The 26,386-nt window shown below is 39.6% G+C and overlaps 1 protein-coding gene and 1 long non-coding RNA gene across 8 annotated transcripts in view; one reads left to right on the top strand and one right to left on the bottom strand.

The window, feature by feature from the left end:
• Positions 1 to 46: 46 nt before the first annotated feature.
• Positions 47 to 26,386, bottom strand: part of LOC126849752 (mucin-12-like) — a 296,359-nt gene continuing 270,019 nt past the window's right edge. For 4 of the 7 annotated variants that reach the window (XM_050591930.1, XM_050591936.1, XM_050591937.1 and 1 more), the window contains 12 exons: positions 19,899 to 19,971; positions 19,507 to 19,547; positions 17,631 to 17,789; positions 15,515 to 16,785; positions 15,269 to 15,429; positions 14,679 to 14,950; positions 12,615 to 12,855; positions 7,400 to 7,594; positions 6,532 to 6,594; positions 5,880 to 6,148; positions 3,688 to 3,905; positions 47 to 3,085 (listed from right to left, as the gene is read on the bottom strand). In XM_050591930.1, the coding sequence (XP_050447887.1) occupies positions 2,810 to 3,085; positions 3,688 to 3,905; positions 5,880 to 6,148; positions 6,532 to 6,594; positions 7,400 to 7,594; positions 12,615 to 12,855; positions 14,679 to 14,950; positions 15,269 to 15,429; positions 15,515 to 16,785; positions 17,631 to 17,789; positions 19,507 to 19,547; positions 19,899 to 19,971 (3,239 nt within the window). In that variant the 3' untranslated portion in view covers positions 47 to 2,809. Of the gene's footprint in view, positions 3,086 to 3,687; positions 3,906 to 4,921; positions 4,962 to 5,879; positions 6,149 to 6,531; positions 6,595 to 7,399; positions 7,595 to 12,614; positions 12,856 to 14,678; positions 14,951 to 15,268; positions 15,430 to 15,514; positions 16,786 to 17,630; positions 17,790 to 19,506; positions 19,548 to 19,898; positions 19,972 to 26,386 lie in introns of those variants that run through there. The other 3 variants (XM_050591931.1, XM_050591933.1, XM_050591932.1) reach the window with 3 other exon arrangements.
• Positions 4,468 to 5,970, top strand: LOC126849805 (uncharacterized). Its single transcript, XR_007687453.1, has 3 exons — positions 4,468 to 4,778; positions 5,335 to 5,430; positions 5,834 to 5,970. It is a non-coding gene; the product is annotated as an uncharacterized LOC126849805 (long non-coding RNA).

Genomic DNA, 26,386 nt, shown 5'->3' with positions numbered 1-26,386 from the left:
AGCATATTTCTTGTATATGTGTAAGGTATGGGAGAAATGATCAATATTCATCGATAAATACCCTTTATTCAATCGGAGTAACATTTATACTTACTTAAAGCATGTTATTGAACTTATATACCTGTAGATTTTCATTAACGGCAACAATTATAATTGAAATAGTGACAGAAACGTAACGGGAATAGCGACAATAAGTTGACAGCAATCATAATAATAATAAAACAATACTAATATAATAACAGAAATAATAATAATAGCATTAATAATAATCACGATTAGATGATAATGACGATCTCAATGATGAATATTGCGTAGCATATTACTCACATTACAGCGGAACAGGAGATAAGTCAAAATGTAATGACTGTTGATTGTTAATTATCTATTTTTTCTCATTCTTTTCTTTTTCTTCCTACATGCCAATTATGCTCACTCGAAATAAAGAAAATTGCTTGACGATAGTAATGATGATGGTAATTATAACGACAATGATATATAATGACAAGAATAATTATAACGTCAAGGTTATTCATAATTGTCGATCGACTATCGCTATCTTTTAATTTGTTATTACTCTCACTACACGGTGGTTTGGTTAAAGTATATTTACTCCTTCTGCACGCTTCGCCCATCTCGTCAGCCTCTCAGACAAACAATTAATTCTCTCATAACTGCTTCCCTTTTTTTTTTTTTATATACATCATCTATAGTTGCAGCGAACATAATATAACTTTAACGTAATATAGTTTTTATGCCAGCAATCATTGATTATCCGATCGACATGTTTGCTATTTTATGATAATCAGTTTAGTGAGAGAAAATAAGAGAGAACTTAAGAAATAAATATGAAAAATATCTGAAATATGTTACGATATATTGATAGAGAGCATTTTTTATCCGCAGCACAACTGATATTGATTATTAATAAATACATATGATAGAGTATTTAATAATTTGCAAACACCATTAACAGATAGTTCTTTATATTTATATTTCTTTCAATAAATCCCCATAATTATGTTCTTCGTTTTTTCGTGCATTGTACTGTTAATGGTATTAAAGTTTCTCTGTATTTATGTCGATCGATTTACACCTTAGGTGTAAAAAGTCAACCAGCGACAAAACGGAGACATTCCTGGCTTATACATCATAATAATAACAATAATAATAATAATAATATAAAATTATTTTAATGCAGTATCAACGAGAAGCGGTGATTCATATGACGAAGAATTTTCGATATATTTACAAATTCTCGCAACTTCTCGTTTCAGTAGCAAAACAAACATATAATAAATAGGAACAAAAATGGATCAACGAAACAATAACAACTGCGCCAATACAAATGTACACGACGTAAGTAAGTAACCGCGAATGTACAGGAGAGAATGCGACGCATCTGGAAATTATTGCACGTACGAACGAATATCCCTCCGACCGAATTGATCGCATTGTATACTGAAGGAACGCTCGATCCTTCTTCGTCTTCTTGGCAAAACGATCGAGGCTCGATCATTCATCTCGGATAGTCATAAATTCGACAGTATAGGATTGACAGCTGTTAATGAAGAAATCACGCATGACCTCGCAACACATTTCCTTCTCTCTGTTCTCTTCCCATCGTTCCCTTAAAATCGCAGCTCATTATCGCCAACGATTCCAGTTCTTATAGTAATTGTATATCTCTGTGACTATGTACAGTCTATATGGACAACGCGTCGCACATTTCTCTCGTAGACTCGTTAATATTCTATATAAATACGTTTGGTATACACTCGTGACACTATACTTTATTAACAGTAGTAAGAGTAGTGGTAGCGATAATGACGATTGGATTAGTCGCTAAAAACGATCCGGCTGGTTGTAACAGTTACAGTAGTAGTAATAATAGTAGTAGTAGTAATGATAATAATAATAATAGTGACTAGCTGGTAAATAGTTAGTCGTTAAATTGATTTATAAGTAATCTTCAGGGTTCAGCAAAAGCGTCATTGGTGGACCGTGACGGTCCTCGTAAATCGCGCGCTGATCGCTTAGACGGTAATAACACAGTTACACAGCGATAAGTGTGCGGCAAGAGTCCGATATACAGCTAAATTAATCATTATTTTTTTTACATGACTTAGAGCAGTATTACCATCGACTTGTCGAGTAATATATAAATGCATTTTTCCCGTCGTGTGTATGTACATATGCGTGGCGGTAGCGGCCGCCGTAGTGTGATACTTGACGCAGATTCATTATGTACAAAAGATATCGCGCTTTCTTATATATGAGCAACGTTGCCTCCGTAATAATAGTCCGTTTAAGCTTAGCTCGGATGAGTGCTCGGTGAGAGCCGTTATCCGGTTTAGATGCCGTTATCGTAGCGTTTACTAACAGCCCTATACGATGCGCCGGTCGGTGTGCTCGACCGGCCACGACCACTTTCATCTACGTCACACCTACGCTGATCGCTGGAGCGACCAGTTGATGTCGCGTGACGTCATAGTTCGAAATTCACGCGATGTATGACGCACGATGATGGATTCCCCGCCACCATCCGGATAAGAATCGGAGAATATCGCGCGTCGGGTTTTCCCCCAAGTCGTAGGCCGATCCGCGAAGCTCAATCACGATCGACGCAGTTTTTCTTCGCGTGGGAAGAGAGGGAGGCTCCTGGGTATCGTTCATTCGCATCCGGTGTGAACGAGAGGAAGGAATGACTGCGATACCCCGCGTCACGAAGAGTCATCGTCGTCGAATTCGGTTTCTTCGCGCGAGTTCCGAGCGACGCTCAATACTTGATCGTCGATCTTTAAGGATGGTCTCAGATGGGTGTCGGCAGAACCGTGAAGTCCTGCAATGCGGTCTTCACCGTCTCGTAAATCGGTCGGTTGCTCTCGTCGGCGCAGTAGCCGTCGGCGGTGCACAGAGTCTGTAGCTTCGTCAGGTAACTGTCGAAGTTCTCGTGGCCTATCTTCTCTTGCGGCCCGCCCGGGGCATTCGGTATTCGCACTTGCTCCAGCAGGGTGATCATGTTGTCGCGCAGCGACTGATAGTATTCGGTCAGATTATTGTTGCGTTGACTTATCGATGACGTTTCCTGCAAAAAAAAAAAAAAAATGCATTTATCAATGCCAAAACGCACGCATGATAGCGTCTGCGAAAACATTATTTCGACAGAGATCGTACTTATTGACGAGACCGATAAATAATGATAATAGACAATTTCTCTGATTAGAATGCAGTAAAAATATTTGCATTTAGAAAACTTAGAATAAATTCTTTAGTTAAAAATACAAAATTAAAATTTTTTCTTTAACGTACATCTTAAATACGTGAAATTGATTGATTGACCTAATCCTTTCAGGTACTATATCAGCATACGGTTAACAAAACATAAATTATTATAACATGTCTATAACAGACAAAACAGTGATGATTTCTGAACAAAGACATATTTAATTAACAATATAATACATAATTATATTGTTATACTATTTTGTAATAAGTAATAATTGAGCAATAAATGTGTATAATTTAACTTTAAAAAAAATAATATATGATGACGTAATTGCGTTGATTGGAATTAGTTCAATCAATCAATATAAAAATATCTAAACAAAATCTATTTTTTGCATTTAATTATTTATCATATATTTATTTGTCGACACATGGTATGCTGCCGACTGAGCAAAGACTGACCTTATCACCGTGTTTGAGCTGATTCTCCATGGCGGTGATATCCGAGCGCAAGCGCAGGACTTGCGATTCGACCCGGGCGTTCTCTCTCTGGAGCTCCGTGATCTCAGCCTCCAGTGTGTAGAGATCCTCGCCCCCGGCACCGGCGGTCCCGCTACCGCTCGAATTACCCTGACCCGTGCCTACCGCACCCCCGTGAGCCGGACCACCGGCTTCCAACCCTGAGGACAGGACAATCACGGTCCAGTTTGATAAGGTGCCTGTTACGTTACGTTCGAAAACGAATCGTATTTCCCGGTTTCCAGAAACTTGTTTTCTCACGGTTAAGCGTGCGATTCGTGCGCTTATTGGTCTCGCGATTACAATGAGATGCACACGTAACACCTTTGTCGGGCTCAACATTGAGAAAACTACTGGAAACCGGTACGTTTCGAGTCCCCCAGTTCGAGACGGAAGCTCGTAACTCTACGTATTTAAATAAAAGCATTTTGGCGTTTCGTATCTTTTTTCTTTTTTTGTTTTAAACAATCACGATCAAGAAGCATCAGATCGAAAGAATTCGAATAGATTTGCGGGATTTTGATACGCGATACATGTGGAGATGTAGCGAGCATTTACATTATGTCAAGGATCAATTGAGGCAGTGACTTAGGCGATGCGATTTGTGAGACATTGCCATTTTAGATCGAAATAAAGTGCCCCAACACCGCTATTTATGTTTTTCCTTCTTCACTTCGCTTGGCCCAAGTCACTGCAATGTAGCTTGTCTTGAGATAATGGGACGGTACGGTTTCTTCTGCGTACGGTTCGTGCCAAAGTGATATACGCATCTCGGCAGAAAAGCGAGAGATATTTTGAGGCTCGTTCGATCAAGCGTGTGCTCCGACTCAGTAAGAGACGCACGAACCTGACAGGAGTGCCGTGGGATGATCGGGACCATGTCGGGGTGTTTTGGGAATTAGCGTGAGGTGCCATCATACCAGATAGAAGAAAAAAAAATATAGAAGACACCGAGTGCTGGCTGGTTATTTACGCGATGTTTTATTGTGGATGGAGCGAGATAGAAGCTTATGATTATTTATTGTGCCAGAGAGGTATATATGTATACGTTTCTTTTTTTACATATGTTGCCAACACTCGGACGTCGTCTCGTAAAAGTAAACATACTGGTGTGTGGATTCTGTATGTAACACCAAAAACACATAGGAAACAAGTGGCGAATACGTCAGTCCCTTACCTTCAAAAGTAACCGTGCTCCAAGCTCAACATGAAAGGAGCTGATCCCAGAATAAATCAGAATATATTATTTTTCATCATTAAGACATAGGTTGTTTTTGATTTTACATGTCTTGTACATAACGAAGGAAGAGGTTCCTGCGCGGGACCGAATCGAGAAAGGAAGGAAAAAAAAAAGAGACATAAATTAACGCCGTTGTATTCGATTCTTCCTGTCTCTTTTTTTTCTTAACTTTTTTTATAAGTTATTTATGACATTCTTTTATATCGTTTTATGTCTAATTAATCGCGATATTTATTCGAAAACCAGAAACATTTATTACTAAGAAAAAGAAAGAGGTCGAAACGGGAAAGTAATATTTAAAGAGAAAGAAAATAAAAGAGAACAATCTTTTTTTTCTTTTGATGGTCAAGAAAAACGGAAGGACGAGGAAAGAGGACCCTCATTGGTATGACAGCACATCATTGCGTGAAGAGCAGACTATGGCATAGCACGGGATCAAGTACAAGGTTAGATATGCACAAGTTTACAAAGAAAGGTACATAATTCCGTATGTTTTAGCATCGCGCTCGTCCAGACGTCAATCTACGGTGGCGATGCCATCTTCTTTACACAAACTTTGAAATAAAAATGAGAGCTGTCGAGACGATTAATTCCGAATGAGCGCGATGCGCAAGCATATAAAAGAACAGAGAGCGAATTTAAACTGTCTTATCTACTCTATGACATTTTCTCTTTCTATCGCGCGTTGATAAGAAAATGCGCATCTTCGCGGTTTCAAATTTTGGCAGCTGCGCGCGAGGAGAGAGAGAGCTTACGAACGCTCTTTGATTAAACTTCGATCAAATTTCTCGTAATACGATTGGTCTCACGCACAGCATATTCTGACAATTTTATTCTTCGATCGTTAAGTATCGACAGCCGGTGGCGCCGTCATCAGAGGCAACTCGATCCTCACCGGTGATTCCTCTGCTGTACATGCTCATGTTATCCTCCGGTTTTGGTTTCTTCACGGCGTGGCTGGCTATCGGGCAGCCCGACAAGGACCTATGGCTATGAAAAGATCCGTTTATGTGACCGAGTCCGTCGCATCCGGGTGTGGGGCAATTGACACCCTCGAACTTCATGGCCGTTGCGGCAGCCACGGCCGCCTTGTGCTGCTCGACTGTACCACCGGATTCCAGTACTCGCATCTTATTCCTATTTGCGATTGGGCATCCAGATGCACTGCAATAAGGAAATGAGAATGTATAATGATTACACGGAATATATATATATTGATATCGTTAAATTATTCAATTGTGTGTCATCAAGATTATGTAAAATTTTATGTAACAAATGCGAATGATGGTGAGATATGCGTATAATTTTATTAATTATTTAATTTATTATCACATATTGACCGATGTCTTTAATAAGCTGCCAGCATATTTAAAACTCTAATACATAGTCCAATTACATAAAAAACCAAACACATAATTTATATAAATATTATTGTTAACCAAAGTATCTAATTATCATAACTGGACAAGTTTAATTATCAAAAAGCCAGCGTGTAATTATCCTCTGGCAAGATTCACGCTAACGTGAAACGTTTCTGCGAGCCTTACCTGCGGTGCGACAAGAATTTGCCGGTGGCATGGCCGGACCCGTCGCAACCCGGGATTGGACATCTGTAGTCCAAAATGCCAACACCACCAATGTCACCAACACCACATAATCCATCCGCATAGAGCGAGCGTGAAATGAGCGGAAACCGCCAGTTATTAGTCAGCGTCTTCGCTTTAGCGCGAAGTGTGAGGGGGAAGGAGTTAGGATGCGGTTACAAGGGAACGGGATTTCCCCTTTCTCGGTCTAGCGCGACAGCCTCCCGGTACGTGCAATGCGGTCGAGAAGATACCTGCGTTAGCTGCTACGTGCAACGTGCGAACGCGACGAAAACGCAAATTGAGATCGCGATTACTACCGCACCCTCAAATTGCAGAACTTGCGAGATGTAATCGTATCGTGAAACCAAATCCTATGCCGAGCTCGCGATAGCCCTCGCTCTTTTCTAACCTCAACCCCTCGCATCATATCAATTTATATTTGCCACGTAAATGTGCGCTTTTCAATGTTACATGAATAGTTAAAAACGAAAAATCTCATGGCAATCGAAATAATTTTTCAATGAGTAAAAACAAATTGATAAAAAAATTCAATTTTGATTCGCTAAATAAGATAAATATATCTCAAGATATTAATTTTGTATAATACAATTAAAAAGTTATTGGTCATCGATATATTTTTTTTTTAGTTATTCGATTAATAATAATCTCTAAAAATCAATGCGATTGATGGAGGATGTCTTGTATGATTAAGGATATTTCTTAACAAATAAAAAATGGAAAACATGGTTGATTTGTGTTAATTATCCGGATAATTATTGGAATAAAAGATATAAAGAACGTACAATTAAAAATATTTGAGCCAACTGACCTCAGGGGTTCAGAATCTTGGCCGTCTCGAGGCTTACTCTTCGGCTTGTTGGCTCGTGGACAACCGGATAAACTTCTGTGCGACGAGTAATTTCCTGTGACATGTCCAGAACCGTCACATCCCGGCGTAGGACACTTGAGCTCCTGGGAATGCGCCTGGATTTGCGAGCGATCGGCTCGTGGACATCCGGAAAGGCTGCAAAGGAAAGAAAAGCCTCTACTATTTTAACGCGTTGCAAAAATACCATGAAGACCGCGCGCTGCATGTTCTGAGGATTCCCAAAAAGTTACCATTTCAAAAATTCGGTTACAACTACAATTACATAATGCATCGTTATATCTGTTGTAAGGTTTTGCAACGCGCTAATCCTCATGGCTTCGGTCACGAACGCACACCTCAGAAACGTCCAACCATCGTTTCAGCAACACATCGCATGCAATTTACGCGACGTTGCCACGATGTTGTGAGTACTCACTTGCTGATGATCTAAGCTGTTCAACTTGAAAGACGATCAAACACGTCTCGGCAATTAGATCTCGATGAGTAACGAACATCTCGTTTGCTGAAGCGATCGAAATTGTCTATGTATACTCATACAAGTGATACAATATACCATCGGATTAATATATTACTATTAATAATTAATCGACGCTATGATCTATTATACGTGTTGTATATATAAATATATATATATATATATATATATATATATATATATATATATATTTATATTTATATGAATAATCATTGAAGCGACAAGAGAGAGACGTTGGCTCACCGAGATCAGCGTAGCGAATCAGTACTAGTTTGAATACGATTTAGTTTCGGACGACTTGCCTTGCGTCCAGTTCGAACGAAGACATTCAGAGAAAGGAAGACTTAAGACTCACATCTTGTTCGATTAGCTTGTCTCGATCGTCCACGCCAACGATCGAAGCTCCGAGTCTTACGCTCTCTAAGGACCCCCTCGAATGTCGCGCGGATTGTGATCGATGATGGGGGAGGCGGGGATCATGTTGATAGCATGCAAATGGCAACGCCGTGTTCCAGTTGGATCACTCATGAGGTGTCGCTCGTAAGATCAATCGCGCTTCAGACTCGCACTGATCCAAGATCGGTCTTACTCTAAGAACATCGAAAGGGAGAGCAGGGAGCACACTCACACCTGACCCCAATGAAACTCGCCAATTGCCAATTGACTTTGCACGAAGTGTGTCACACGAGAGCGATATCACATCGCTTCGTGGTACCTTTGATCGTTACGGTTCTGCTATGACATGGTCATCGGCAACAGTTCGCTACGAAGCTGCCCACACGAGGCTGGCGAAAGCGGCTTTTTCAATGGACGGGTAGTCGGTTTGATTAATCACTCTACGTATGCGCACAAAAGCAAATGAGTCTCGCGATCGAAAGCGGGTCAATCCTTTTTACACAATGCCGATTTTCTCGCAATGCCGGATATTTGATTTTGCCATCCCTTTTCGTAGGGGTCGGGTAAAAACAGCGAGGAGAAAAAGAAAGAAAGTTCATTCAATTACGAGGCTCATCTACACACTTTTGGTATCGCATCAACGTAATGTAGATACGTAGGAATATAAAACGAGGAGGAGAGAGAAAGAGAGGTGAATTGTGTAATGGAAAAATAAAGACTATATATCGTATATATTTATGCAAGATAGAGCTATAGTACCACTGGAGATATTCACACGTACGTTAAATATAGATATATGTAGCAACATAATATCGAACAGGTGTACAACTCAACCGTTCAACTAGGAGAAGATAGAGTTTCTAGACGTATGTTTCGTATCGCAATACACTTAAGAAGCAACTACGCCACGGACCATCAATATGCATCGATGCAAGAACCATCCATGTAAATGTAATTCACAAATTTACATGATGTCGTTTGTATATTTGCGTGTATATATGTGTGTTTGTTTCAGGACATTTACTACTTTAAAATGAAGATGTTTATTAAGTCATTGGTGAATTAAAGGAAACCAACAAAATTCAGGTATTTCAGATAATTCAGGTAAATTTTTTACTATCTGTACGTATGTATGTGTAGATGCGTGTGCGTGTCTGTGTGTAGCGTGCGTGCGTGCGTGCTGCATCGCCATATCGATATATACATAATCGAGCGTTCACGTCAAAGTCTTGGTGTAAATGTCGATGTTGCCTTGCCTTCTGTGGGTAGCGTAGTTCCCTGAAACATGACCCATGCCATCACAGGACGACGTGGGACACTGTATCAGCTCCTTGCCATCGCGACCACGAGGGGTGGGACGAGGTGCGAAATTCAACGAGTATCTCCTCACATTCATACTGCATCGAATAACATCAATCATCAAATCGACATTCCCTAAGTGCTGTTTATTCAATCATCGATAATTCTCTATTGTTGCTGCTCGAGCGCGAGAGCCAATGAGGATATATATTTCTCTCTGCCTCGTTATATGTTTCTTTCTTTTATTAATGCTACTCATTTAATAAATAACAATTAAAAATATATAACTTTCACTTTTACAAAGCGCTCGAGCAGATTATCCAATATAATTTAATATAATTGAATTTAATTTAATTTAATATAATTCGAATATTCCAGCGATAATCATAAATTGCCTTCTTATACAAACACAAACATGATTTGTATACAATGTTTAAAGATTTTCATCGCGTTCCGTAACTTTTCAGGCGCGAGTGGAAAAGCGGTGTATGATGTGATATGAAAAAATGTCGAGAAGCGAATGAAAAAGGGCGAAAGAGAAGGCGAAAGAGGAAGCGGAGGAGCAAACCGAAGGAACATCACCCGGTCTGAGTCGAAGGGTGAGAGTCTCGTTCTTCCGTCTCGTTTCCGGTCTCATGGTACGGTCTCGTAGATGAGACCGGAGGCAAACCGCCCCCGCCCCCACCCCCACCCGAGGGCTATGAGAAAGCCTCGGAAACCTCGATGGCCCTCGAGTGGCCGCGATATTGCCGGGCAACTGAGAGCCGACAGATACAGACTTGAGTGCAATTCACCGGTATGCTGTCGGAATATCTATCCATTTTCGCGTTTTTGCAGCCTCCGCTTACTCCGTCTTGAACGTCGAACCCAATTGTGTGAATGCGATTGAACTTCTTATTCGAGGTTTACAGTCAATATACATATAATATATACATGTAGAGAAATTTTTTATAAATTGCTCTTTGAAATATTTTTATACATTTAATCTTTTTTGCAAATATTTTTCTACGTTTTAATATATTATTTCTTCTCCACAAAAAATTTATATAACTAGCCTTTTGGTGATTTTAAACGGTGCGTAATATCTGATACGCCAATATAAAAATATATGTATAAATTAAATAATGATTTTTTTCAGAGATTTAGTTGCTTCTATTTTGATAAAGAGCTTTAAAAATTTTTAAAGTTAAATGCAAGTATTTTTAATAAGATTTTACCTCGAAAAAAATGAAAATTTCTTTATCTTTTCATCATCTACAGCTTGTGTATTTAATGTTTTCATATATTTAGGCCATCGACCCGAATCAGAGTATACTAATAAATGTTTCCAAGAGAAAACCGGTAATATAGTTAGGACGAGAAGGGCCGTAGTTATATTGCCCGCCACCATTAATAAAGTTGAAGTTCGGATATAGATTGGTTTTACCGAGGTTGCAGCTGGCGGTAACATGTTCCACGTTATATACTTTCAATAAAGATGCAACCAACGATTGGAGGACAGACGTGGAAAGATTAATATCGTGAAATGATTGAATATATTTTTTATTTCATAAACCCTCAAATTGTGCGTAACAGAAAAAATACGAGATATTTCATTAGATATGCCCGCTATTACTATTTAGAAATGCCAAATGGTTATTATAAAAAATTCTAACAATATTATAAGATAGAATAAAATTGTAAGTAGCTTTACATAAGAGTAAAATTATTAATGTAATAAATCATTCAATTTAAAAGATAACAATTAAAAAAATATGAGATACTTTATTATATTGTAACCAAAACAATTCATAGATTTTTTTTTCTTTCTTATCAAACTATTTCAAAACTTCTTTATTATAATTGGATAAATCTGATAAAAAAGTAGTGTTTTTCCTTTTTATATGATATATATATATAATAGTACATTTACGATATGCAAATAACAATATATTACTAATAATAAATATTTTTTAGCTACTGACGGAATAAAGATTCGTAATTCTCGCACTTTTGTCCATCGGAGTGACATTCGTGATATCCACGGAACGCGACGCATCGAATTTTGGACAGCGGTAAAGTTACAAAAGGGACGAGAGCAACTTTGCCTCGAGGTAGCCGAGGAAGTGTGTTCCAGGGGTTCTAACCCACGTCGGGAGACGACGCGGGGTCTCGGCCCATAATCCAGTGCGGTGGCAACTGATTATACCCCACCTCTCATTTTAACCTTATCCTGCCTCACCTCCGCATCCTCTCAACCCCTTTTCCACCCAACCCTCCCCCCGTCGCGCGCGCGCGCGAGTTTTCCACTCGAGCCTCATCCTCATTCTCTTCTTATACGCCCAACCGCGCCTTCTCCATACCGCGCCGAGCTTCACGTCAATTAGAATAAGGTTGGCACTTTTGGTACGAAGAGTAATTACTTTAATTAACAAAGTGGAGGTGGGTATGCGCGAGAGAGTTTTGCCCCCTTTTCCTCTCGCCCTCCGTCTAATGTTAGCCGCCGCCGCCGCCGCCTCCACGCCTTTTCGGCCACGAATCTATCACGTGAAGGATTCGTGCGATCCTTTCCGCAAGGCAAGTAAATATCAAGGCGAGAACTCGCGATGCTCGCGTGTACGACGTGTGGACGTATTCTCTAACAACGCTACTTTAATGCTATAAATAATGATTTGTATTTTCATCTCATATTTAGCTTTTAAAAAATTACTATTCGATAATAGGTCTCAGTTTTTTTTTATTAAGTTAAATTTTATATATTAATAAATATAAAATAAATATAAAATATACAAGCTTGTGATCAAAGGGTTGCAAATGCTAAATATGCGGTGAGAATCGGTCAATAAAATAAAGCTCTACTCTGATCAATTAATTTAAAATTACATTTCCGATATATTAACAAACACAAAATTATATTTACAGGATGAAAATAACAGTTTGTTATGAGTCCGGACAAATTTTGCCCATAGTTAATCCACTCAAAGGGTGATGAAAAAAATATCCTACCTGTCATCTTTGCCGGATGGTTTATCGAGGGGTCCAACCGTGTGCTGTGGCGGTGGCATGCTGTAGCAGGGTGCCGGAGTATAGCCCGCTGGTATCTGATAACCGGAAGTCACTGGACCACCCGGGTAAGTTCCACCGCAATTGTAACCTGCAGTTGGATAGGGAGTGTACGTGTTTCCGGGATACTCGGGTTGAACGCCGGCCATCCCGTATCCTGGATGAGGACTCATTGGTCCGTAACCTGACATACAAGAAGTTACATAAATAAAGTAATAAATAATTCCCCCTAAAAGTAAACAGATGACAGTGCTAAATATCTTGTCATAAAATGGATTGTCTATATCAAATTCTTACATCACATTTATTTTATATAAAATTTCATAACTTAACATATTTTTCAACAAATTTATAATCAATTATTTTAATAAAAAATTTTCATTACACTATTGATTTCTTCGATGTTATTCGAATCGTTATAAATATTAATATTGTAATAAAGTATTAAATCAATTCTTAAAATGTATAAAAAAAGATATTATGATCTTTTTCTATTAATTTTTTAATTTTATTTCAAATTTTTTATAAGTTTATTTTGTCACATAATTTCTTAATCTTTATATTAATTCTTCTATTATCATATATAACTAAAAAATTAATCCTACGATAATGATTAAGAGTATTATAATAAGCCAAAAATATCAATTCCACTTTTATAGTAGAGAGAAAGCGTACGATTTTTAGGACACTTCGTCTAAATACGTACATGTGTGCCATGTAATCGCGCTCGAACGGGAGCCACGGAAATAGCGCTAACACAGGCGCGCGTACAGAAGCAGCCCGCTGCTTGATTAACTGTTGTAAAATCTACACGTTTATTTACTGGCAAGAATTCATTTTGTCGAGAGAGCACACAGTGCAAATAGCCGACGGACGGAAGGCCGACTGTGCGCTCGCGCGCGCGCGCGCATGACGTCGCGCGAAACACGCACGTGTATGCGTCGAGGCCGGGGAACACGGCGCTGTGTGTGCTCGAATGTTTCAATTTCAATAACTACTCCCCAGCGTCAGAGTCCGCACAATATCGGCCGCGCCGGACTTTTGCCGCCGCTACGTGTACGCGAAATATTGATAATTAACAATGGCCGTGTACCGTCACAGGGGGTGGTTCGACGGGAAGGGGTGCGCACGGTGCACATTCAGGCCGAAGGACGGAGAGAAAGAGAGAAATATATATATATATATATGGAGAAAACGGGGGGATGATCAGAGGGAGAGAGAAGGAGGAAGAGATGAGAGGGGTAGAATGGACCGCGGGTTTGGAATGCCAAGGCACAGAGAGACCGAGGAAAATGAGAGTTCGGCCATAGGTGCCTATTATGGCAGTCATGTACTGTTCTGGTGAATTTTTATTCGACGGTTGTAACCGCGTATCGTCCCTCACTCCCATCTTCGTCCCTTGCCACCCTTGCCGACCCCCGGGGGCGTCGGGCTCTTTGTTCTCTTCCGAATCCCTCATCCACGTAACCTCCTCCTCGTCGCTATCGCCTGACGTTACACGACGCCAGTGTAAGGACACATTACGCTTCGCGTGTATCTCCTATCATATGTGTTGGCTAAAATTTATAGTGCTAAGGACACGCTTTTGCGCCCTCCTTCGCGCATATTTGTTTTTTTACTTTATCTCATTTTCACCGGACACATAATCGTACGGCTGTTTGTATTCGTTGCTGAATTCTCACAGCAAATTCTAATTCAATAATATGCATAAAAGGTAATCAAAGATGGTGCCTTTGCGAGTATTTCAACGAGCACGTAAGACTGCTTGTGTCAAAATATTAAACAAAAAAAAGTTTTCATAAAGCTAAACGTTACTTCAAAACGGGATCGTAATGGCATTTTATAATAAAATATATTTTAGAAGAATTTTACGAGTTAAGGATTTTCATTTTTTGATATAAATCACATATTATTAAATATGAACAGAAAGAGAAAGCAGTCACGAGTCATAAAGCGTCTTCGGAATGCGGATCGTGAATTGTCCGCGGATAAACGATGATAACTCACCAGTGGGATCTCGGTAGGCATCTATGTAATGGGAACCCCCGCTGTCGGGCGTGCTTTCGCGACTGTACGCCGTGACGTGCACTCCAGGCGGCGGAAACCCGGGTACAGGCCTGATCCCCGGACCCCCGCTGAAATTGACCGGCTCGTTGGCAGTTGAGAAATCAACGGGCTCCGTTTGCTCTTCGATCGGTCGTGGCGCGGGGAAACCCGGTCCTACTGGAACCGCGACAGCTTCTCCGTGGCCGGTGGAATATTGCGGACTCGGTGCACCGCTGCAATAGAAGTTTATACATTTCTCTTTTAATTAGCTAGTATTTTTACATATGTGAGAAAATTAATTTTTTAAATTTTATTGTATTCTACGATAAAAATATTAGATATTTTATATAGTTAAATATATGATTATATATATATATATATATATATATATATATATATATATATATATATATATATTAAATATTTTATATAATTTGGAAACCATTTATCAATATAAATCTATAATAGAGATGTTTTAAAATATTTTCTCTGAAATTTCAAAATTTTATTCTCGTTATTTTTTATATTAATATAAAGATTGATGGAAATACCTATGAAGTCTATTGACGCTAAGATCGAGAGTCTGACCCTGAGGACTAGGAACTTGAGGACTAGCCGTCAAGTGGGGACTCGCTGCAGCTTGAGGGCTACTGCCCACCGTTTGTCCTCCTCCGTATTGTGGACTGAGGCTGTTTGAACCGTAGGGAGGCGCCTGCAAATTATATCGTTATTAATAAAAATGTAAAAATTCGTTGGGATAGAATTTTTTATTTTTCGCGTGTACTATCGACACTCACCTGCGGACTAGTAGAGGTGACGCTGGAGGTAGAGAGATCCATCACCGATCCTCCAGGCGAAGTTGGCGGCCCGCCAGGTTTCTGCATCTGCTGTATCTGTGCAACCGTAACGCATTTCACTGCAACATCCACGGAGACGCAACGTTTAGTTACGGATGAATCTTGAACGTTTGCGGAGACGATTTCGAACAAATTACCATCTTCAGTCTTGATCATCCCGGCCGCAGTGGCGGCGGCCATTGCCATCTGATGCTGTTGCGCGGCCGCCGCGGCTTCTTGATGATAAACTCGCTCCTGTTCCTCGGGTGTCATACCGGTTTGACCCAGATAATACATATTCGCTCTCGAGTGAAGCTGTTGCTGTTGCTGTTGCTGCTGCTGTTGCTGCTGCTGCTGTTGCTGTTGTTGAGACGGGATAGGCGCGCACGATTGCGTATCGTATCTCTCGTAAGTCGCGGTGGTACCGGGGTCGTAGGGTCGATGATTAGCTGCGGTGACGACTGCATTTTCGTAGCCTCTACCAGCCGCTATATCATTGGAATACGTTACAACTGGTCGCGCGATATTGCTCGCGCCAGGATGCATATACGCCCTCGCGTGTTCGGCCGATCTATGATGATAGAGCTCTTCGGTGGTGGTTGCAGCAGCCGCCGCGGCCGCCGCCGCGGCCATCATGGCGGAGGGCTCGTATGGAGATCTTTGAGACATTTGATGACTCATTCTAGTGTCCTCCACCATCGACATCGGATAGGCGACTGGCTGCATTGGTAGAACATGATGCGTCGGATGCTGGCTGGGATGATGAATCGTCGCTCCTAGGGATGGTCTCGTGCCCATCGCGTCCATCGACGACATGGACGAGGAGTTGGAGTCTTGACTCATATATGAATCGTACGTCTGTCGTACTGCGGGGGGCGGCGGTGGCGGGGGTGAGTTTACTCTACAGGACGCGGCGTCCTCCGTCTTTGGGACCAATAGCTCGCCCGTGTTCTGGTTCCTCATGGACAATGTGTTGCAGCAACTGCTGCTGAGAGTCATATTCTCCGTCTTGGGTACCTTGGCGGGACGCGGCGTACTGTTGTCCTCCGGCGTCTTCGGAGGCTTCACATTAATCCCGGTGTTCTTCGTCGTCGACGAATAGTAATCGTAGCTCAGACTGCTAAGTACGGGCTTCGTGTCTTGCGTTGCGGAGCCGTACTGCGAATAACTCTTCGTGTCCATTGATGGCGGTAGTAGATTCGTGCTGATATACTCTGGCGGGATTCCTGGCACTGTCGCGAGAAATTGTGTATTTGGTTTTATATCTTAATTGCGTAAGAAGATAGATTTTATGATTTTTTATGTAAAAGATATAAAATAATGATAAAATAAATATTATATTTTTACTACGACAAAGCAACCTCCCCGCTAATACCATAAATAAAGCATGCAGCTATCGATTGTTGTGAAGTATTTCAATATGTCAGTTCAAGCAGGATATAATAACTTAACAAACATTTTGTAAGATACGTATAATTTTGTGAATACGGTCAAAATATAGTATCAACTTTTCATTTATATATAATATTTGTAATATTTTATTTGGTTTATTATTTGATAATTTATTTTTAATAATTAAATTTATATTATACATTTATAGAAAACAATAAGATTTAAAACTTCAGCAAAAAAATTTATTATAGGTTGTTACTTTTAATTTAAATCTTTTATATTATATTCTATATTATTCTATGTTGTCCATCCTTTCAAATGAAATAAAAATCTACAATAAAGCTAATTGTAAGGTATTTATTTAAATAAAAAAATAAAAGCAAATAAATTGCGTATATATATTAATGTACATAATATTTTCTCCTAGTAAATGTCATCGTGTCGAATAAATTCGCGTGGAAAAGATGGCAACAATTATTCTCGCAATTAACATCAGCGGGAACAATGAAGACACGCAGAAGCGCAACGAACTGCGAAGCACGAGATGCGTGCCTCACGCGCAAGATTACAGTCTCTATCCTGTCTTCGGCATTTAAGCGTTAATCTCGTCACATGGACGGCGTGGATTCCCGTGTACGGCGTATCGAGGACACGCACGACGAGGGGTTCCTATATACCGTCTTACCTTGAGCCTTTTGTCGTGCCTCGCGTGCGGCCTGTTTATTGGCCGCGGCGATGGGACATCCGGACAGGCTTCTGTGCGTGTTCCGATTAGAGCTGACATGACCGCGGCCGTTGCAACCAGGCGTCGGGCATTTCAATATAGTCTCATGCATCGCCAGAACTGCGAGAACCCAGAGACACGCGGCGTGATTACAGATCACGTCTTGGTACGTTCACGCGTTACGTATACACAATTAGAGACGCGGCGCACACGCACGCGGCAGGTGTGGTGTGGTGTGTAGGGCGAGCTGTCTCTTTATGCGTTGAGTATAATTATCTCTGTCGCGCACCACACGTTTTCCAAAAGGGACAAGAGACAATTTAAAGAGATAAAGATGGAATCTCGGAACGTGACGGGGTACTCTTCGTCCCTCGATTCACGAGTGAGAATGGAAGAATTTGAATAGAGAAGAGAAAAGAGGAAGTCGTATGTAGTGCACGTTGTGAAAGAGAGACACGAAACGAGAAACGCGAACGATAAGAGGTAGAGTACACGGCGTCACACACCACGTGTGAAACGCAAGTTAATGTGTAACAGTACAATCAAGTATACCGAGCGGGTAGAGAGAAAAACACAAGTAAAGACAATCAATTAATTGATAGAAAATTATAACACAACAACTTGCAATCTGTGTGAGGGAGTGTGCAACGTCGATGAGAACGTATAGCTGTCATAAACGAGCGAATGCAGAAAAATCGATCTTGTCGATACCTTGGAGAAGATTCTACATTTTCGATGATGGAATGCGGGACAAGCTTACCAGAAATAGAAATAAAAATTATACAATATTGCACATATCTACGGTATGTTATCTATGGTAGGCAGATGGGCCACGCCGTATTCTCTGCGCAACGACTTGATTTGTCGGGATCTCTCGTTGCGGAAACTGGTACATCGATCATCCCACCGATCGTTGCGTAATTATACTCAATCGCACAAGTGTCCTCCGTGTAAAATGTCCGGCGTGTGCGCATACACCGGCTCGTCGCGCGCCGCCCGTGTCTCGAGTTCTCCAGAGAGTTCATATAGGCCACGACCAATATAATCAAGTTCTCAGAGAGTGTGGTGATAATACTCTACTATAATGAACTACGAAACAGAATGATAAATTGGAACACAAAGAGGAACGCAATAAATAAAGCTCTCTACCCCGCAAAATGAAAAGCGCAAAAAATACAACAGACAGATACACATACGCACACGCACACACGCACATACGCGACGCGTGCACCGCGCTCATCGCTGGAAAATATCCATTTTCTCCTTCTAATTTGATCTCATGTATCGAAGATACATTTTTTGTTGCGTTTAATGAGACGAGGAAGCCGCGGAGAACAATGATTTTTTATAGATAACGAGACTAATTGGGAACGTTTAAAAAAAAAAAAAAAGATTAAATCAGACAAAATATATATTCTAATAATATAATAATGTATTCTAATAATAATATTCTAATTGTCTCTCAAAAAGTAAATTCTTTTCATATAGTTTATGTAGTTACAATATTATGGCAAAAATTTAAACAATTAATTTGCAAAATATAAAACAAAAATATTAAAGGCTTTTACTAACATTATTTAAAAAATGTTTGAAAAAAATATAAACATATTTACTAGGTCACATATTTGAAAACTTTTGAGTTAATCTATAAATTATTCTTTTTTATTTACGCGATGACTAATAAAATCATTTAATCGAATAAAGTTTAAAATGAAATAAATCACCGATGATTCACCCTTCACTTCCTCGCCTCGTTGTGAGAAAAAGACACTCTCGCAAAAAGAAGATGCACTATATAGCTACAATAAGAAGTAATCAATTTGAAAAGAATACTTACTTTCTGGAGTTAACTTATCCTTTTGTGGACATCCAGAAAGGCTGTAAGTACATCGAATAAAATTAATTAACAGTATTTAAAATTAATAAAGTTTGAGTTTTCGGCAATTTGGCTCTTTTTTGTCAAAATTATGCGGAACACATACGTTTAAATCGTGGGCGCAAACTTTATTTCTAAAATTTTTTTTTATTAAATATGGAACACCTGACACACACAGGCATGCATATATCGTTTTGACGTTTTGGCGCAGAACTTGACATATGGATTACAAATTGGTTTATTGATATTAATTTCAATATAACGCCCCGCTCGATTCTCCCGTAAAACCGCGTAGGTGTGTAATCGGCCGTGGCTGAATGCGGAGCGCAGGTTAATTACCGATAATTGCTTACCTGCGGTGGTGAGAGTAGAGTCCGGTCACGTGACCCTGCCCCGTACAGCCTGGGGTCGGGCACTTGTTGCCCTCTGTAACAAATCAAACCGCCACGTAGAGCCAGATGTTAGTCTATTAAGTGCTTCAGATATTCATGAGATACGACGTACGCTAGTTTTTAGTCAAGTTTGACGGTTATAAGCTTGCGTGTGATAGCTCTAGACTTCCGATCTAGACTTAAGCTGATTAAATTTTAATCAGAAATATATGAGCATCATTATAGAGAAATTGTCTTTTTACAAAAAGGTGAGCTTCGAACAATCATAATTTTAGAATAATTTTGGATTTAAAAATATATAAGAGATATTATATTACGTTCTATACATTCGTGAAAAATAGAGAATACAAATTTATCCGAGTTTTATTAGCTTTAATAAATAATTCCTGTAAATAAATCTAAAGTCAAATATAGATGCTGAAAATGTGATGGGGCGATTATCTTTCCGCTTTAAGCACGCTACGTTCCAATATTAATTACATACTACGACGATACCAAGCGCACGATGTCACACTGTTTCTGCATCGCGTTATTTCAGTACCAAACCTGATGATTCCGATACAAGCGGACTGTAATTCTGAATAAATTGGATATTTATTCGACGAGTGTTATTCGCGGCAGAAACGTGTCAACCGGAATGCGGCTTAATAAGTTTAATGCGTTGTTATTTGATTTCATAATCTTCTTGCAACCAATTGACGTGAGGATACGCACGCAATCCACTTCCATCCCGAATTCGCATACGATACTTTAAGCGGAGACACATTACCGTAAGACGATGGTTTTGTGAAAGCTTCATCTTAACAAACTGTACCCATTATATTCCTTAAACGCCTTCTCATAAGCAACGAGCATATTATGTCGTAAGAAGAAATCTATCTACATTCTCAGTAATATTAGTTTACAAAAAGATTAATTTATAATTGACAGATTATTGTCAATTATAAATTAATCTTTTTATAAACGCTAGACATTAATTAATTACCGTGTACAAAAATTCTGTCCAAAAATTATATCGTTTAAATCGATTTTCGAAACAATAATGATTATGTTTATTGATATTACGTGATATTAAATAAAACACACACACAAAAAACGTGCGCGCGCGCGATAAATCCTAGAATTATAATTTCGAAAGAGTATAGTGGAAAAACATAAATTGGAAAATATGTAAAAAATAATGTGGCACTTTTTCTTCCTCTCTCTCTCTTCGGTATGCTCTTGCATACTGTGTACTGCCAGCGACGCAAGCTGTTGAATGGAAATTAACTATTGAATGGTTGACAGCCGACGTGTCCGACATCGTCGCGTAGTTTCATTCTGCACATCGAACCAGAATACAGCTTACTCCCCGTTTGCCAATATATCACGTATACCTCTTATCCTTCATAGAGAACGTTGAACAGTCAGGGCGAAGGACTCTGCGAGCCAGCGTAACGAAAAATACGCATTTCTACTCTGTTTCATATTGAAATTCTATTTATAACAATTTTATCTCTTTTTCGCGCGCGAATTTATTTACATTAATCACTTTATAGTTTTATTAAAGTACACAGGTGTAAATAATAATAAATTTTTCGTTACTCTAGACGCCCATATGTCTCCCAGAAAAAAATATATTTTAAAGAGATACCTCGCATAAAATTTATGCATTAGATGGGAAAATTCATTATTGAATTAAATTTTAAAAGCTTTTAAATTTTTATATCGATTATCTTCTTATCTGACGATGAATTATAAATTAAACAAGTATATAAAGTAAAGAAAAATAAATGTAAATTGTGTGAAAGTAATATTATATAAACAAAATAAAATATAATATTGCTTATACAGGATTACTTTTTTTCTAATGTAAAAATAATTTAATAAAATATATGTTATATTTTTAATCTGTTTATTTATAATAATCTGCGTTAGATATTCCGGAAAGAGATTTCAAAAAATTTCTACGGCTTCCTCGAGCGTGCATGTTATTTAATAGCATTTTTCAGAATGAGTTTCCCCATGCCTGGCGAGAGGCCTCAAGTGAAAGTTGAAAGGACGGTCCAGAAGGGTAGAAATGGCCTCGCGTGTGGTCAGCTTGGATCTCGTCGCACGAGTTACGCATTTGTGAATAGCCTCTGGGATTTCTCCGTCCCGTGACTAAGCCTTCGGGATTAGCGCGGGGTATGTGGCCGGCCTACAACTGTCCGCGAAACAAAGAAGAGATAGATATCTCATTCTCATGTTAACAGTACAAAAGTTTTAGCGATCGGGAAAAAGTTTTTCTATTCGTGATATTTCGTTCCTCCTATTTATTCATTAACACAACACATCTTTTTTAAATCATACTTTATTTATCATCAATATTACGATCGAATAAAAGAAGAGCATTATATAATATCGGCGTACTTCATAAGAATTGATAACAAGTAGATTTGTATTTGCTATTAATTGCAAATATTTTTGTAAATGTGAGTTTTTATAGGCACAAATGACACGATACTTTGGTTTATTCAAAAATATACGGTCCTTATATTTGAGACGTTTATATCAGCCGATAATTTGTGTCGATAATTACTAAATTTTTTTTCAAAACTGTTTTCAGTCTACTTTGTATTCTTACAACAATGACACGAAACTACGGTCTGTGCCAGACGAGTGTGCCCAAACGACCAATTGTAACATCTGTCGTGCACTAGCTGTAATATAATGGTAGGTATAGCGCACGTCACGTATGATCGCGTTCGTATTCCCGGGGCGACCTCGCGTGACCAGACAATTACAGGTTTCTAGTACACTGCAGGTAGCCGAGAAGTACCAATCGGTTAATATGAGCTCCTTCGGCAAGGTTCTCTTTATTTTAATCGTGAACGATAAATGCGATTAAAGGTTCCTACCCAATCTTTAGACTCAGACGATATGATCGGCTCTGAAAACTATATTAACTAACACTATTGTAAATTCTATTCACATATATAGCTTCAAACATTCGTAAAAAATATCCATTTAATAATGTACGAGAGAGAGATTTGTTTATAATTACTAGATATATAATTTTTATGAAATTTTGTAAATTATTTTAACAAATGCCTCGTTTTTAATTGTTATATAATATCAAAGCAAAAGATAATAAAATAAATGTATAATATAAATAGCAGAAAGGTAATATCTTCACCAAAATAATTTATTGCAATAATATTTTTTTTTTTATTTCAAGAATAACTAAAATTTTCTACCGATTTATTTGTTAAAAAGCACAAAAGATCTCGCTGCTTCAGTACCGCAATGATCGCAAGTATGTACATCATGGTCGCGACGGAACATAGGTAAGTTTGTCACGTGTGTTGGAAGGTTCGGAAAGAGATTCCGGAGGAGCCCCTTAAGGGGTGGCCAGCTTTAGGTTGACGGGAGTTCTCCTGAAGTGAGCGCACTTTTATAAACTTTGTCGTGTACTAATCCTTCGCCCGGGCCTGATCCCCTAGCCAACTACGTTGGGGCTCTCCAATCGAGCGCCGTGACGCCGAGAAAACTTCATCAGGTCGTCATTTCGCGTTTCGAGAAGAGCGAGAACCGAGGGAAGGGATGGAGAAAGAAAGTCGATCCCTACTTAGATGTTCGCCTTTTTCTTAAGGCGCGGATAGCGTCGCCCTCCCTATAAATTGGATTACGATACGTGACGTCATTAGCGGCATGCTTTATTTGCGGACCACGATGCTCTCCAAGTTCCGAAGTTGAACGATGGGACACGCCGTCGGGATTGTTCGAAACCCCGCGTAATTCCACGAAGAGAAACTAGACGGATTAATTTTGTTTCAAAATCAGAGAGTTTGCCAAAGATTAAAGTCGAAATGTGCTCACAATTTTTATCCGAGTAAAAAAACATTACGATACACGGATGGAAAATAATGAACGTCAAAGTAATGCGTTACGGATATTAGAAAATTCGTGATAGAGAAAATCGGTGTTATTTTTATTTTGAGGAAGGATCGCTGAAGCTTCCTGGTTTTTAATTAGCACCGGGTAAAAAAGGTTCACCGGATAACTGAGGGCGAGCGGTTGCCCTTGTAGGATTAATAAATTAGCCGTAAGGTTTTAAAACGGCCACGTCGGTGGCTAAACTCGGGGATGAAAAGAAAGAGTGAGAGATAAAGAGAAAAAGAGAGAGAGAGAGAGAGAGAGAGAGAGAAATAGAAAGAGTGAGAGAGAGAAAATACGAGCGAAGGGGCAGATAATGGTTCCGGTCAACAAAATGAATACCGGCACGCGCTGTTCTTTCCGGATGTCTGAATAGACTTGTAACGAGTCGGTCAGACCTGCCTTCACCCTTATTTTTCTCCTATCTTCTCTCACTCTCTTTCGCCATTTTCTCCTTCTCTTTCTTCCTCTCCCCCTCTCTCTCTCTCTCTCTCTCCTTCTCTTTCTATTTATCTATTTCTATCTTTTTCCCTTAGATCTTATCCTCCTGTTCCCTCAGTCCCTCTCTTTTGGTTTCTTTTTCCCTGCAGCACGCTGTAATGGAGCAGCGAGAGTCAGAGGGAAAAGGGAAAAGAGCGGAATCAAGGGGTGAGAACGAGGACGAGCGTCGGTCACCGAGGGTGAGCCCGTGGTCGCGTTGTAATTGTGTTATTTTGTAGCCATTTCACGTGAGGGTTCGCGGAAGGGGTAGACGTGTATATAAATACCGGGATTGTTTTATTCGGTCAGCTTGCGCGACACGCGCCGAGACTTTCATTCGACCGCGAAAAATCATCGCCGTCGTCAAGATAATCGGGGAGAATTGAGCGCGCCCGCTGATTACTAATTATTAATTCGCCGTCAAAAGTCTATGTTAATGAGCGCAATTGAGTATGCATGTGTAACGGATGAATATTCGCGCGAGCCAATTAACTCTAGAGTAGAAATGTACGTTGATAGTAATGCCCAAAATTTGATGCTTTAGATTATAAATTGAATTTGTATTTGCACGTTATTTAATTCAAATTGGAATTTTCGTATTTTCCATATTTTATTTTTGTCGATGATCAATTTATTATTTTGTCAGAAAAAAAATAAAAATACTAAGAAACATAATTAATGTAATTAAAATTCAACGCGCAATATATTATATAACAGTCTTCATAAAATTCAATGCGTCTGTATTTAAGCAATCAATTTCCCTGCAATTTTTAGAAACGTATCTTTTCGTTTATATTGTTAATTCCATGCTTTAACTTTTTCAAGTTTAAAGAATGAGAAAAAATCGGTGAATCGCGTGTCATAAAGCGTCCTTGCGAATGCAGAGATACTAAATGTCATTAATATGACACTGCGTTTTTTCCTAAGAATATTATCTTGATATGACGTTAAATTTTTGACAAAATAGCACGCTTTGTATCTCAAAATAAATTTTAATTAATGGCAAAAGTAAAGACTTATTTTGTAGCATGCGATTAGCTATATAGCTTGGCATAGCATAATATGTATAACAAATTCAATCGCACGAGGTCGTAAACGGTTCTATAGGAATCTCCGGTAGTACCAACGTATATAAAGCTACACACACTCTCGATTATGTAGAATAGTCGACGCATATAATAGCCTGCCGGTGACTTCCCCGTACTGAATCGCATGCTGGATAAGGAAAAGATCGGAGGTTCTAAAAAAAGAGAGAACAGCGCGAGGAACAATCACAAAGTAGGTATTTACACACGGAGGCGCGCGGCGCCCTTAAAGGGAGGGTAGAGCCCTCGCGCGCGAGTAAAGGTCCTTTTTATGCGTGTGGTCGCAAAGGCAGCGTAAAATTGAGTTACAGGGCAGTTTATTTTTTTATTAGCCGGCTCGACCCCGGTCGCGCGCGCGGCCGGTCTTTCTCGACGCGGAAAGGGTGGTTTTTGCGGCCGACGGATTTCCCGATAGCGGTTTTATGGCGTGTCAACACGCTCTTACGCGCCTGCATGTGCGCGCCTGGCGAATAAAAAAAGGGCGCACGCGATCGTCACGCTAAATCGAAGAGATCAAGAGCAACTCTCGGCAGCGAGAGAGAAAGAGACAGAATGTGAGAGAAATGAGGAGAGAAAGAGAGATGGATTTTCGATTAAAATCCACCCTCTCGCTTGACCGACTCCGGTATGGTTGTATCGCTGTCACGCTGATAAGTACGTGTTTAATCGGATCCATTTATCATGTCGCGTAGTCTTATCTGAGATTTTGCAACAAGCGAATTATTTTAGGTACTTCAATGCTTATCGGCAGTTTAATTTTAAAAATTGCACTTCTTTGGAAATAATTTGTGATATTTTTCCAATTGTGTATTATTAATTCGATTAATTTTCCACGTATTCGTTTTGCGACAGACGAGAAATCAAACACGGAAGATTGAATTCTTGAAAGCGATCATCTTCGCAGCCATCGGCCGGAGAAAACGTTAAGGGGATAATGAGGACAGGCAGCCAGGCGCAGGGTGGTAATAAGGTGGCTTGTGGAGCGGC

This window comes from Cataglyphis hispanica, chromosome 5 (genome assembly GCF_021464435.1).
Source record: "Cataglyphis hispanica isolate Lineage 1 chromosome 5, ULB_Chis1_1.0, whole genome shotgun sequence".
Classification (NCBI taxonomy): Eukaryota; Metazoa; Arthropoda; class Insecta; order Hymenoptera; family Formicidae; genus Cataglyphis; species Cataglyphis hispanica.
This window is presented reverse-complemented; position numbering and strand designations above follow the sequence as displayed.